The sequence below is a fragment of the Sceloporus occidentalis genome, unplaced genomic scaffold (genome assembly GCF_023333645.1).
Source record: "Sceloporus occidentalis isolate IW3139 unplaced genomic scaffold, rSceOcc1.0.p SCAF_1, whole genome shotgun sequence".
Lineage (NCBI taxonomy): Eukaryota > Metazoa > Chordata > Lepidosauria > Squamata > Phrynosomatidae > Sceloporus > Sceloporus occidentalis.
This window is the reverse complement of record NW_028316981.1, coordinates 185,999,985-186,013,412: the sequence shown is the minus strand read 5'-3', so window position 1 is coordinate 186,013,412 and position 13,428 is coordinate 185,999,985. Positions and strand designations below refer to the sequence as shown.

At 42.6% G+C, this 13,428-nt stretch overlaps 1 protein-coding gene across 1 annotated transcript; it reads left to right on the top strand.

The window, feature by feature from the left end:
- Positions 1 to 2,328: 2,328 nt before the first annotated feature.
- ALKBH7 (alkB homolog 7, RNA demethylase) lies at positions 2,329 to 9,555 on the top strand. Its single transcript, XM_089535910.1, has 4 exons — positions 2,329 to 2,553; positions 4,713 to 4,886; positions 6,200 to 6,324; positions 7,849 to 9,555. The coding sequence occupies exons 1-4, from the start codon at positions 2,329 to 2,331 to the stop codon at positions 7,982 to 7,984; spliced, it is 660 nt and encodes a 219-aa protein (XP_089392036.1). The 3' UTR covers positions 7,985 to 9,555.
- Positions 9,556 to 13,428: the final 3,873 nt, after the last annotated feature.

The following is a 13,428-nucleotide window of genomic DNA, read 5'->3' as shown; positions in this document are numbered from 1 at the left end:
CTTTGTCTTCTTCTGAAGCTGAGAGTGTGTGACTTGCCAGGGTCACCAAGGGGGGGTGGGTTCCATGGCTGAGCAGGGATTCAAACCATGGTCACCAGTAGCTATCTCTACCACAACACAATTCTGCCTAGTTTCTAGACTTCAGTCTACATCACCAGATGCATTTAGTGGACTGGAAACCAGGGACAGACCCATATATGCCACTGGTATGTCAATTCAAATTCAAAATCCTTTGTGTATGGAAATGAAGTACCAATGGCTTATACTGTATATATCTGTCCCTGGTTTCCACTCCACCAAATTAATTTGAGGAAGTAGACTGAAGTCTACAAAAGCTAATGCTGCCAACTATGTTTTTATGATGTGAATGTTTTAAATGATGCCATAAACCGCTTTGATCGTCTCGGAAGAGTGGTATATAAATAAAGCATATTATTATTATTATATTATCTCTCTGGCATGTGGTTCTCAACCTTTGGTCTTCCAGAAGTTTTTGACTTCATCTCCCAGATTCCCTCATTATTGGCCATGCTGGCAAAGGCTTCTGGGTGCTAAAGTCCAAAACAGCTGGAGGATCAAAGGTTGAGAACCTCTGTGCAGCTCGATAAAGCTTTATCAGATGCCATTGAAATACAGGGGTTCTGATGCAGTGGAAAAGGAAGCGTTGATTGTCATAGAAGCAACATCTGTTGAAATTCTCTGTTCAGCACAACCATTAAAGGGATTCAAAAATATAGTGGCATTAGTCTGTAAAATCAGTATGTAGAGAGATCTTGTAGCACCTTTGAGACTAACTGAAAGAAAGAAGTTGGCAGCATGACCTTTCAGAGACTTCAGTCTACTTCCTCAGATGTATTTAGTGGAGTGGAAACCAGGGACAGACATATATAAGCCATGGCTAGTTCATTTCCATATACAAAGGATTTTGAATTTGAATTTATATCCTCACATACCAATGGCCTATATATGTCTGTCTCTGGTTCCAGTCCACCAAAAGCATCCGAGGAAGTAGAATGAAGTCCAGAAAGCTCACGCTGCCAACTTCTTTCTTCCAGTTAGGTCCAAAACACTGCAGAAACAATCCAATTTGAGATGGTTTAACTGCCCTGGCTCCATGCTAGGGAATTCTGGGAACTGTAGTTTATTGTGAGACACTTATAGCCTTCTCTGTCAGAGAGAGAGCTCTACGGTTCCCAGGATTTCCTAGCACTGAGCCAGGGCAGTTAGAGCGGTCTCAAACTGGACTATTCCTGCAGTGTGTATTTTGGACCTTAGTCTCAAAGGTGCTACCAAGATCGCTCTACATACTTGGGCAAGTCACACTCTCTCAGCCTCAGGGGAAGGCCATGGCACAAACCTCCCTGAACATTTGAATTGATTTGTGATTTGAATTGACACCCTCACATACCAATGGCATATACAGTGGACCCTTGTTATACGCTGGTGTTTGGTTCCAAGATCCCCCGTGTATAACAAAATCCGTGTATGCTCAAGTCCCATTAAATATAAAGACATAGCAAAATGGTGTCCCTAATAAAAAATGGAACATCAAGGTAAATTTATACTTTTTTGGAACATTTTCAGACCGTGTATGCTTAAATCTGTGTATAAAAAATCCGTGTATAAGAAGGACTGACTGTACTGTATATGTCTGTCTTTCACTTCCACCCCACTTAAAGCACCTGAGGAAGTACTCTTAAGTCTAGGAAAGCTCATGTTGCGAATTTATTTCTTTCAGCTACTCTCAAAGGGGCTACCAAAATCCCTCTTCATACAGTACTTGGTCAAGTCACACTCTCTCAGCCTCAGAGGAAGGCCATGGCACAAACCTCCTCTGAACATTTGAACTGATTTGTAATTTGAATTTCAGTGGTACAGTAGATAAAAAAACATTATTGTCCTGTCAGGCATTTCAAGACAACAAGGGTTTAAATGTTGTATAATAGCACAGTGTAGTGGTTGGAGCATTGGGCTATGACTTTGGAGACCAGGGTTCGAATCCTGACTCAGCCATTTAAACCCACTGGGTGACCTTGGACAAGTCACACTCTCTCAGCCTCAGAGGGAGGCCCATAAAAAACCCCATGATAGGACTGCCATAAGTTTGGGGGGAATGCCTTGGAGTTGGAGGAGGAAGTGCAAGGTCTCTCTCCTCCTCCATAACTCCCTCACAGAGGAAACGGGGCTATGTGTCTTGGAGTGCCACAGCAACAACAGACAGAGAGACCTGCTTTGGGGCCTAATCATAATGGCGACATATAAGCAGAGGGGGCCTGCTGCTCCCGTCATGCACCGCGGCCTCCTCCATTTTGAGGCCCAGCGGCCGCCATGCGAGGGCTGCTGTTGCTGCTGCCTCCGCCTTTGGTGAGGCGGAGGAGGCTGTGCTTGGGAGCCGAGGTCCGGGCCTCGAGCGGGGCCCTGTGGCGGAGGCTCCGGGCGGGAGGCTCCTCGGTTCTGCCGGGCTTCCTCAGCGAAGAGGAGGAGGCGCGGCTGGTGGGGGAGCTGGAGCCGCAGCTGAGGCGCCGGCGCTACGAAGAGGCCCATTGGGACGGGGTGGGTGCATGCACGGCGGGGGCAGCGTGGCCTAGTGGCTCGAGCATTGCACTTGGGGACCTGGGTTCGAATCCCATGCAAACCCGCTAGGTGGCCCTTGGGCGAGTCACACGCTCTCAGCCCGCTGCGTCCATAGAAGTGTGGTGCCTAGTAATGCTCTGGAAACCATGAATCCCTCTGAGGAGAGACTCAGGGAGCTGGGGGTGTTCAGCCTGGAGAAGAGAAGGTTAAGAGGTGATATGATAGCCCTGTTTAAATACTTGAAGGGATGTCATATTGAGGAGGGAGCAAGCTTGTTTTCTGCTGCTCTAGAGAACAGGACCCAATGGAACAATGGATGCAAGCTACAGGAAAAGAGATTCCCCCTCAACATTAGGAGGAACTTCCTGACAGTAAGGGCTGTTCGACAGTGGAACACTCTCCTTCCTCGGAGTGCAATGGAGTCTCCCTCCTTGGAGGTCTTTAAACAGAGGCTAGATGGCCGTTTGTTGGGGATGCTTTGATTTAGATTTCCTGCATGGCAGAAGGGGGTTAGACTGGATGGCCCTTGCAGTCTCTTCCAACTCTATGATTCATTGGCAAACCCTGCTCGTAAGAAACTTGCCAGCAAAACCCTGTGATAGGTTCACAGCCTTATGGCCACCATAAGTCAAAATGTCTTGAAGGCACAACAACAAGATGCAGTGCTCCGTTTGCAAGCAAAAGACATGCTGAAAGTGACTAGCTGTCCTAAATGCAAAGGAGGACAAGGCACTGCAAAGTGTAGGTCATTAAAGAAAAAAAGAGTAGGACATTACAAAATAAAAGCAAAGAAAACTAATATACTGTATTTTCTGGCGCATAAGACTACTTTTTAACCCAGGAAAATTTTCTCAAAAGTCAGGGGTCTTATACGCTGGGTTTCGTCTTATAGGGTGGGTGCTGAAACTACCGAGCCAGATTGGAGCATCTGCGGGCTTTGTATACAATCCAATCCAAGCAGGCTTTGTATACAACAGGTTTTCCTGCTAAGTACCTGCATGTCATAAGCATTTGAATTAAAATTACCATATTTAAATCAAATCTGATGTTTTTTTAATTTTTATTTGGTGTACGTTGGAAGAGGGGTAGTCTTATACGGTGAGTATATCCCAAACCCTATATTTTAACTGGAAAAGTTGGGAGTCGTCTTATACGCCAGAAAATACGAGTAAATAAAAATTCATTTCATATGGTTTATTCACAACTATTTTACAGATACTGTATTTTTTATGTACTCAAACATATTTTTCTTTGCCAAAATGCCTTGTTGGCTTGCAGTAGAACTCTGAGCAAGACAAAGGCTTAAAATGGTACTTCACTAGGAACATACCCTTGACTGAATCTACATTTAAATCGTTTTTTGTACTTGTCCTTTGTGCTGAAATTAATGGGGGTGGGCTTTCACCATTTGCATTGTGTCCCCAAACAGCCCATTGCCTTTTTTGCTATCCTTTTCCCTTCCAAGAAATGAAAGCACCCTGAGCAATGGGTACGAGTCTTGTCTGTTGCTGGTCCAAGGAAAAAAGAACTTGAGAAGGATCCATCTTATTATCCTATTTGCAGTGAGAGCAGACTGCCAAACAGACAAATTTCTCAGAACTGAAAAGCAAAGGTGATGCTGCGCAAAGTGCTTCTTAGTCATGCTCAAAATGGAGGTCATTTTGAAATTCTTCCTGGACAGAAGGTTGAAATGTGTCCAGGAAAAGGAGGATGTCTGATCACTCTGGACATGCTGTATACTGTTTTTTTTTGGGGGGGGGATGTAATGTCTGAGAGTGTTGAATTAGGAAATGGAAGGTTTCAGGTTCAAATCTCTGTTTTTGTGTGCCTTTTAACAGGCTGCATCCGCACTGCCAAAATAATCCAGTTCGACATCACTTTTTTCTGCTGTGGCACCATCCTATGTAATGTTGAGGTTTGTAATTTGTTGTGGCACCAGAGTTTTCTGACAGAGAAGGCTAAATGTCTCACAGAACTGTAATTCCCAGAAGTCTATAGCATTGAACCATAGTAGTGTTGAACTGGATTATTTCTGCAGTGTGCATGCGGCCCAAGTCACCTTAGATTTAGGGCAACACTTGCTGATGACTGTCTCTTCTTTTTTAGATCATTCATAATATCTCTTTTCCCTCCTGCAGGCTATTCATAAGTACCGTGAGACAGAGAAATCACATTGGAGCAAGGAGAGCAATGAGATCTTGCAAAGGGTCCGAGATACAGCTTTCCCCCCAGGAGTGCCACAACTCTCTCAGGTTCACGTCCTTGATTTGGCCAAAACTGGCTACATAAAGCCTCATGTAGACAGTGTCAAGGTAAACCTAGCAAAGAAGGGCTACGTGGGTTTCTTATAGGGTAGTATCCTCATAATGGGGTGGTGTGGGGATGGTATCGATGACATCAAAGAAACACCCCGCAGGTTGTTGCACAAAAGTCATGTTTTTTGTGGGTTTTTGGGCTATGTGGCCATGTTCTAAAAGAGTTTTCCTGACGTTTCGCAAGCATCTGAAACGTCAGGAAGAAACTCTTCCTGGTGAAACGTTAGGAAGAAACTCTTCTAGAACATGGCCACATAGCCCGAAAAACCCACAAAAAACTATGGCTGCCGGCCATGAAAGCCTTCGGTTTCACAAAAGTCATGTTGTTTGCGGAATTCATAGGAGGAAAAACAAAATACTTTTATTTTTAAAAATGCAGGCTTAAAAAAATAAATGCAATAATATATAGTTATTTTACTGATTTAGTGATCCTGCAGGATTTTGTTGCAATAAGACAATACAGTTAGCCGTCTATAGTTGATTTCCTTTTTACTTGAATTGTTTAACATTATTAAGGGGTTCTTCTTATGAGGAGGTTCCTATAATAGATACCTTTATTTTTACACACTTTGGGCTGTAGCATAACCAGAGGTCTTCACTAATTTTTTGGCAATGAGGCCAGGAGGAAGGGTTGCCTTTCTCAAAGAATTCTAATTGCTTTTTCATTGCTACACGTTCATAAGCAAAATATTCTGGACTCTTGGATACATGGATTTAGTTCCTGCTGTGTATGTGAACCTGCTGTGTGTGAGAGTGTGGGTGGAGGCATCATATCAAATGCCCACCCCCAGTACAAACATTTCCCCTGCAAGCAGAGTATTAGCACATATGTGAAGTTTTGCCCAATCTTCTGAGCAGTGTTGTGATAATTTATTTATTTATTTATTGGATTTATATCCCACCTTTCTCCCAAATGGTATTCAAGGCAACTTAGAATAATTTAAAATGATACAGCCAAAACACTAATGTACAAAAGCTAAAAGGAATTAAACATGACTGTTACTAAAAACATGATAAAAAGAGTCGAACTTATTTTCAATAAAAATAAAACAAAAAGATTAGAAAACAACATATCATTTGCATATACATCACAGTTGCACAAAATCCACACTTCCAAAACCTGCCTAAATAAAAACGTTTTCACCTGCCGGCGGAAAGAGAGCAGGGAGGAGGCCAACCTGACTTGTAGCCAGAGTTTATCTGGCTTTTTTCAGTTCCTGGATGAGCGTACATGATGTCCTAGTGTTAGGACCAGTTGGATTCTTCCTACTATTCTTGCCTCCATACATTTCTCTGTTTCCAACTGCTAGTTCTGCGGATGCACCATTGCAGGCCTTTCCTTGCTGTCCTCAAGTGTGATGCGCCTGGTCAGTGAAAAGAACCCACAGGACTGGCTGGATCTGCTGCTGGAGCGCCGCTCTCTCTACATACTCAGGTATTAAGAAACATGTATATTGCTTGGTGGAATTATATATGAAGAGTCTATCAATTCCTATCAGGTCCAGCATCCTGGATCCAACACTGGTTAGTCAGATGCCCCTGAAAAAGTAGAAGTATGTTACATTTCACTGTTCTATCTTTCCATGATAGGCCTATTCCCCTATTACTGCCTGTGACAGGATGGACAAAGAAAAACCCTTCAGATATTGTTAGACTGTAGCTATATTATGTACCAATGACTATACTGGTTAGCATTGAAGAGAATTGCAGTCCAGAAACATCTTGAACCCAATACTGTGCCCCATCCTGTTTTAACAGGCATGCTTTCAAATAGCAGTCCTGGCTTCCCAAACCACACACTCTGTATTTTAACCATTGGGGACTCAATTTCAGATTTCTGGGGGATCAGATAAGAAATGCACCTGGTAACAGCATTCTGTGATGATAACTGTCTTCCCTCCTTTGTTTGTTAGAGGTATAGTGCTACTGGATAGGGAGGTTCCATTTGAGCATTATGGTTAAGAATCCCAGTTAGCCATATCTTTCTCTATGAATATATTTAGTGCTTTTTGCCAGTGACATGCTTTGTAGTTATTAATTTCACCATGTTAGGCTTTCCACAGCTGGCATTCTACTAACAATTTTAGACTACAAACCCCATTATGACAGTTTACTGGGTTGATGTGGTTTGTAATCCAAACCATCTGAAGGACACTGTATTAGTATGAGTTACCATAATTTAGTCATCTAGCTATTATGTGGGCTAGATAGGCTATTTTGACTATAACAGAATACAACAACTTCCTCCTGCATTATTAAGCCTGTGTTTCACTAACTCCTCCCCTCTGATCCTCTTCCATGACTGTAGATTCCCTGGTAAATCCAAACCTGGGGAACTGTGGTTGGTTTATTAGAACAAACCAAGATCAAACTGTGGTTTAAGATCCTGGCTTGTTTTAGAACATCACTGTCCTCTGATATTTTGATGTAACAGGATTTGTTTAAAAGTGGAAGCTTCCCATCTCCTTGCAGGAGATAATGAGGAGAAAAGAGGGGTGTATGTGCATGAGCTCAAGGCTTTTTCATGAAGCAGAAATGCGTGGTTGTTTTCAGTGTGACCCTGTATTTCAGCCTATCTAATAACTTACAAGATTTTATGAGGAGCTGTCATATACATGAAATAATGTAGGATATGAAGTTGCGTAATATTATAGACCAGAGCTTGGATAACAGCTCCAAAGTGCTTGTACTACAGCTCCCAGAATCTCCTGAAATAATGTTTCCAAGCTCCAGTGTAGACTGCTGTATATGATGTGGTGTAACTATGAACTGTGCTTCTGCATCTTGTATCTTTGGGATTACAGAAGAAAGTTAGATATGAAATGCCTAAATCTTAATATGGAGGCATGAGGCTTCTTTCCACCTCTGACTGTAAGGTATCTTTCCACTACTTGGAACAAAATTGCTTCTAGGTTACGGTAACCTACTGACTTCTTGTGTAATTCTTTCTTTGGGTTAGAGGGCCAGCTCGTTATGAATTCACTCATGAAATCCTTAAAGATGAGGAATCCTTTTTTGATGGAAGGAAGGTTCCCCGGGAGCGAAGGATCTCAGTCATTTGCCGAAACCTACCCTTGCCATCAGATCCATCATAACTTTGGGATTAAGACTGAACATTGTCTCCAGCTGAAATGTAGCCTGCTGATCCAGTGGAAGTGGAGCCACCTCTGAATGTTAGCTATGAACATTTATATGTGGGATTGTGACCAGCAGTAAGTAACAGGACCACCTCTCCATGAACTAGAAGGAGTCTGGAATGTTTGAGATCTCAGGAGGTATTGTGGCTAATTGGCTGATAAAAAAAGTAGGGAGAGAAAAGCCCTACAGAATGTTCAGGAGATAGAAATGCTTGTGAGTAATTGAAGTGTTGTTGCTCTCAGGACAATTTTTAAAAACCTTGATGCTGCTTCTGTGATGTGCATTGATGCAACAACTACTGAAGTTAATATGCACTAAGCGTGCAATCTTGTTGCTGAGGAAAGTCAGTTCAATGTAGGTCTTATGGGTCTCCTACCTTTGTGTATTTCTTGAACCATCGAAGTGCTTTCTTCTGTTTTCCCTCTTACAGGCTTTCCCAAAAGTAGCCTGTGAGGTTTAATTGTGTTCTCAAATGGAAAGCTGTATCTTTCCCCACATGCTATTCTCCAAATAGTTGGGTGGCAGTGTCTAACTAATATCCCATCCAGCTGTCGGTTCAGATTAAATAGGATTGTCATATAACGCATCTGGATGGTGACCATTGGGGAATGTTGTTCTAACCAATGAGGAATTGAGGAGGAGAGCCATATACTGGGTCCTTTGTAGCCACATATGTGAACAGTATAGGGGCAGTGCAGTATGTCAGAATGTTCTGGCAGACTTCTGTGATGATGAACACATCCTCATTTCTTCCAATCCAAGATATGAGGTGCTTGAATTTTTCCTTTTGTCACAACTAATTTATAAATGTTTTCTCAGTTTTGTGAGTTGTGTCCTTTAGAGTGGATCTTGTAGCATCCCCAACAACAGCCTTAGTATTTGTATCCTCTAAAAATGATTCAGTGGCTAATTCATGGTGTCCTAAAGTGAGGTGATTTCTGTGAGCAAGAGTGCAGAAGCTAGAAATAGTTGAAGGAAGTGATTTGCAGTACCAAAATCTATGAAGACAGTATGCAAAGGAAAGAGGAGCAACAGGTAAGGGGCTCCTTTCTTTGGCTGAGGAATGGGGAAACAGATAGGGTTTACCAAATCCTTGATTAAACTGAGATGGGGGATAATTTGGAGAAAAGATGGAGCTAGACTAGTTGTTTCCCCCCATTTCAGAGCTGGAACCCATCTTTAATTCCAACTTGCAACAAGGGATCTCCTTTTTAATGATTTACTGTATATGGCCATCTTTTCCCTTCTCTGTGTCTGTTTCTAGGTTTTTTTTTTACCCTCCTCTTAAAAAAAAGAGATGCCTAATACCTTTGAAGAGTTCTTAACAGAATGTACGCATTGCACACATACTTCATGAAACCAAAAGGGTTTGTACTACTGGAAAGACTGAGAAACACATTGCATTTTTCCCCAGCGAATGTCTTTTCTTTTGAATGTAGGCTTGTAACCAGAGCCTGTTTCTGATTTTTATCTTTAGAGAGTGCTTAGTATGATTTAGGTCTTGAATAAATAGCATTATTATTTGTAATGCATTGCTTTTCTTTCTTTGGCATTGTTTGAATTACAGAGCAACATTGTTATTTGCCTAAGGGCATTCCGTGAGGACATCTCTAATCCTTACTATTGTGAAAATAGAGAACATACTCTCTCAAGAGGAGGACCATAACCACACAACTGAGACTTTTGTGTAGGTCATTGCTTAATTTTTATTGTATTGACAGCAATATGTGCATAGCTGGTCATTCTTGTTACAAACATGGGACTAATAATCTAAGCCCTCTAAGAGGAGAAATGAACAAAAAATAAATTAGGAAAGAAAATGGGGAGCTCAGATTAATAGAGGATTAGCACAAATGCTAGTCCCTCCTTAAATCCAAGGAAGAAATAAATTAAATAACTTAAAATTTATCCATAAATATCTCAGATTGCTAAACCCTCACAGTGCTACCCCAGCATCTTAGATCTAATTCAGACAGGATTCAGTCACCCCAGCATCATGTTTGTAAAGTGATGTGGATCTGGCAGAGGGTAAGGAAGGAAACTGAGAGCAACTGGTAGCTGGATGAGGATTTGGGCATTATCTGCAGGGTTTGCACCAGCACTGGGAAGATGCTGGAGGCCTTGATATCCCATAGTGGAATATTTTTGTTAGAAATGACAGCTTTTAACAGCTCTTGTCAGAGCCACGGCCTTGAGTGGTATAATGTAAGGGTTGCTTGTTCTACAGCTAAGGTTATGACTGTGTGCTGCTGGTTCTTCATAAGTCTCTGCTTCCATTTCCTTGCTCTTCCTGCCTCCCATCCCTGAGAGCCCTCAGCCCACACAGCTGCAGGCAGAGGCAGAAAGCTTCTCCACCTCATGCCACTGATGGTTGTCATCCAGAAAGGCCACATCCTCATAGTGTGTGGGACGGCAACAGGGATCTCCCAAGGCCGGAATCTCACTGTTCTGCAGCAGACTTGAGAGCGTCAGGTCATGGTTGCTGCGTGCCTTGGGGCAATTCCCGCTGCAGTACTTGAAGAGGATGGTTTCCTCAGAGTTGTAGCCTAAGCCCAGGTCCTTGATCCGAACCAGCACGCTCCGTAGCCGACACTCTGACTCCTCAGGCCTCTCCCATATGTGCCGCTTGGGGCGGCTCCTGGCCTGGTGTTGGATTGACCCAGGTGAGTAGTTCAAGGGGCTGCTCTGGAGGCCTGCAGCATTCACTGCTGCTCCCTTGGAGGTCCATGCTTCTGCAACAAGAGTGAGAGAAAGAATGGCAGGGAGAATTGAGACCCCAAATAGAGATGAGATGACTTATTCTGTGTCTACACCAATGAGATATCAGATAAAGAGTAGCAAGAGATACTCACTTTGTCAGTTATACTCTCTAACCTCCTCCTGGAATGAAAATGGATTGGAATAGCCATTACTAGACAGAGGCCCTAAATTGAATGCAAGGTTAACACCTGCTGCTCTCTGAGACCCCAAATAGAGATGAGATGACTTATTCTGTGTCTACACCAATGAGATACCAGGTAAAGAGTAGCAAGAGATACTCACTTTGTCTGGAGTCTGTATATGATACAGGGGAGAGCAGCATGTGCCTTCCAGATATTTTTGGCCTAGCAGCTCCCATTAGTCCCAGCCAACATAGCCCATGGTGAGGGATGCTGAAGATCCTGAGTTCCTTAGCCCAGATATAAGTACTTAGCCAAACAGTTGGAAGAGAAACCATCGTTTTGTTAGATTTATATGATTAAAGACATCTCATTTAGCTGGAGGGACAGAGTCAAAGGACAGTAGTTTAATGCCTGCAGCAGTGCCTGTTCACTTATTTATCACTTGTTCACTTAGCAACATGAGGCATAATCTCCTGTGAAGCTTTCCAGCTGATTTCAAGCTAGTTATGACTTTGCAAAAGTATGCATACTTTTTATTTGGTATACAGATCCTTGTTTTGATCTCAGATGTCTCCAAATAAAACAGGAGTAGAAAATGTGTGGTGTTGAGATCTTATGGCCAGCAAAGTAGGGAACTTAACGGCGCAGTCTGACCCTGTATTATATAGCATTACCAAAAGAAGAACCTTTGAATGCATGGTCCCCAGTAGGGTGCGTGTTCCCAGTGGCTTATTCATATCTTAGATCTAATAGTACCCTTATGATGTTTACTATATCAGTATCAAGAAATCAATGATCTGGCCTGCTTGTCTAATAAATGCAAACTGAGGAAGAGGTCAGCTGTTAAAAAGCTAGGTGCAAATGGGTGCTGAGATGAGATTTATACCAGGGCCAAACCAGATCTGATGCCATCTGTTTCAAGCTTTTAAATGTGGAGCAGCTTCTATTCATGAAGAACATTAGTCGACAGTGTGCAGTCATGGCTGACATGCAGCTGTCCATGGCTGTTTCACAGCCCCAATGGTCTCTAGTCCTCCTCTTTAGTTAATAGCCTGGATCCCCCCTACTGTTTTACTAGCATGTAAAAAATGTTGTTTTTTAAACACTAGAAGTGGAAGAAGTGGACTTCCAGTTGCTTTTGGATTTGGGGATCTGCTTTTTTGGGAATTTTGGGCAGTCATGGTGGCTCTCAAGGTGGAAAGCTGTTTCCAAATCCACCACAATTGCTTATTCCTGAAGCAGAATAAGTGAAATGAAAAAGGGATCCCATGTTTAAGGGAGCCCAGACACTCTCCATTCCTAGGGCTTTCAGTTCCTCTCCTCAAATGCTACTCTTATGGGCAGATTTAGGAGGAAATAGTTTGTTAATTTCATTCCTTAAGAAAGCAGTGAGTAATTTTAGCCATTTTCTTCCTGGTGCAAGAAAGTCTTTGAAAACTCCGCCATTTATAAAGACTGTTTGCAGTTCAGGGTTTACTCTGTGCAAAATTCACATGGGGGGGGGAGGTTGTTCTGTAGAGAAAACAGCTTCTGTGCAGACAGTGTTTTCTGTGTAGAATATTTTGTTTGCTGTGCAAAAGTACCATATGTGAATTTTTTTTGCATAGAAAAAGTCCCAAACAACAAAGACTGTCACCTGTCCAAGATTCATTTATCAGGTTTTCCCAGCAGTTGAGAAACATGTTTTTCAAACTTTTTAAATTGTTTTAAAAATAATTTTTCCAACATTTGCTTGAAGAGAGGTATATCTTTCTTTGTTTTTGATCCAGGTGGACCTGGGAAAAGTTTTGTTTGGACTTCAATTTCTAAATCATCTCCAGTTTCTGAGATTGTAGTCCAGCAAGCTAACTTTTACAAGATCTACCACCATCTCCCCTCCTCGCATTGCTTTTAAAATCAGACCCCCGGCACATCAATTTGCAGGCCTGCACAAGTTGAACACATGGTCAGTGATACCATTGGTAAAGCCAACTGTTGGGTGGGTACAGCCTCTATGCCAGGCTGGGCAGCTCCCACCCCTTTCTTCAATCCCAGAAGACCCCCTCCTCACAAAACCCAGACCCTTCACAATTGGGGCTTATAGTGACCAAACCACTGGAGATATTTGGCCCTCTTTATAGTCTATGAGAGAGCCAACGTAGTGTAGTGGTTTGAGCATAGGACTATGACTGGCAATCATGATTTGAATCTCCACTCGTCCATGGGAACCCACTGGGTGATCTTGGGCCAGAGTCTAAACACACAGTCTCAATCCCAGAAACCCCTATGACAGGTTCACCATAGGGCCACTATAAGTCGGAAATGACCTGAAGGCACCACCACCACCAGGAGTCTATGAGAACCCCCCCACACACACAAAAAAAAAAGAGGTTGAAAAGGTGAGGAAATGAAGTAAATCAAAACTGGAAATAAAGTTTTGTCCATAGCTCATCCAGGCTTTGATGATGCTCCTTTCAACTGTGTTCCCCTTCATCCAAGCTATAGAGATAGGATGCTGCTATCCTTAGATTCATGGAGGA

Bases quoted from the DNA above. Each gene is read 5' to 3' on its own strand.
- ALKBH7 (XM_089535910.1), top strand. From the start codon at position 2,329: ATGCGAGGGCTGCTGTTGCTGCTGCCTCCGCCTTTGGTGAGGCGGAGG. The intron at 2,554-4,712 runs GTGGGTGCATGC...TCCCTCCTGCAG, and splicing joins AAGAGGCCCATTGGGACGGG to GCTATTCATAAGTACCGTGA. The intron at 6,325-7,848 runs GTATTAAGAAAC...TCTTTGGGTTAG, and splicing joins CGCTCTCTCTACATACTCAG to AGGGCCAGCTCGTTATGAAT.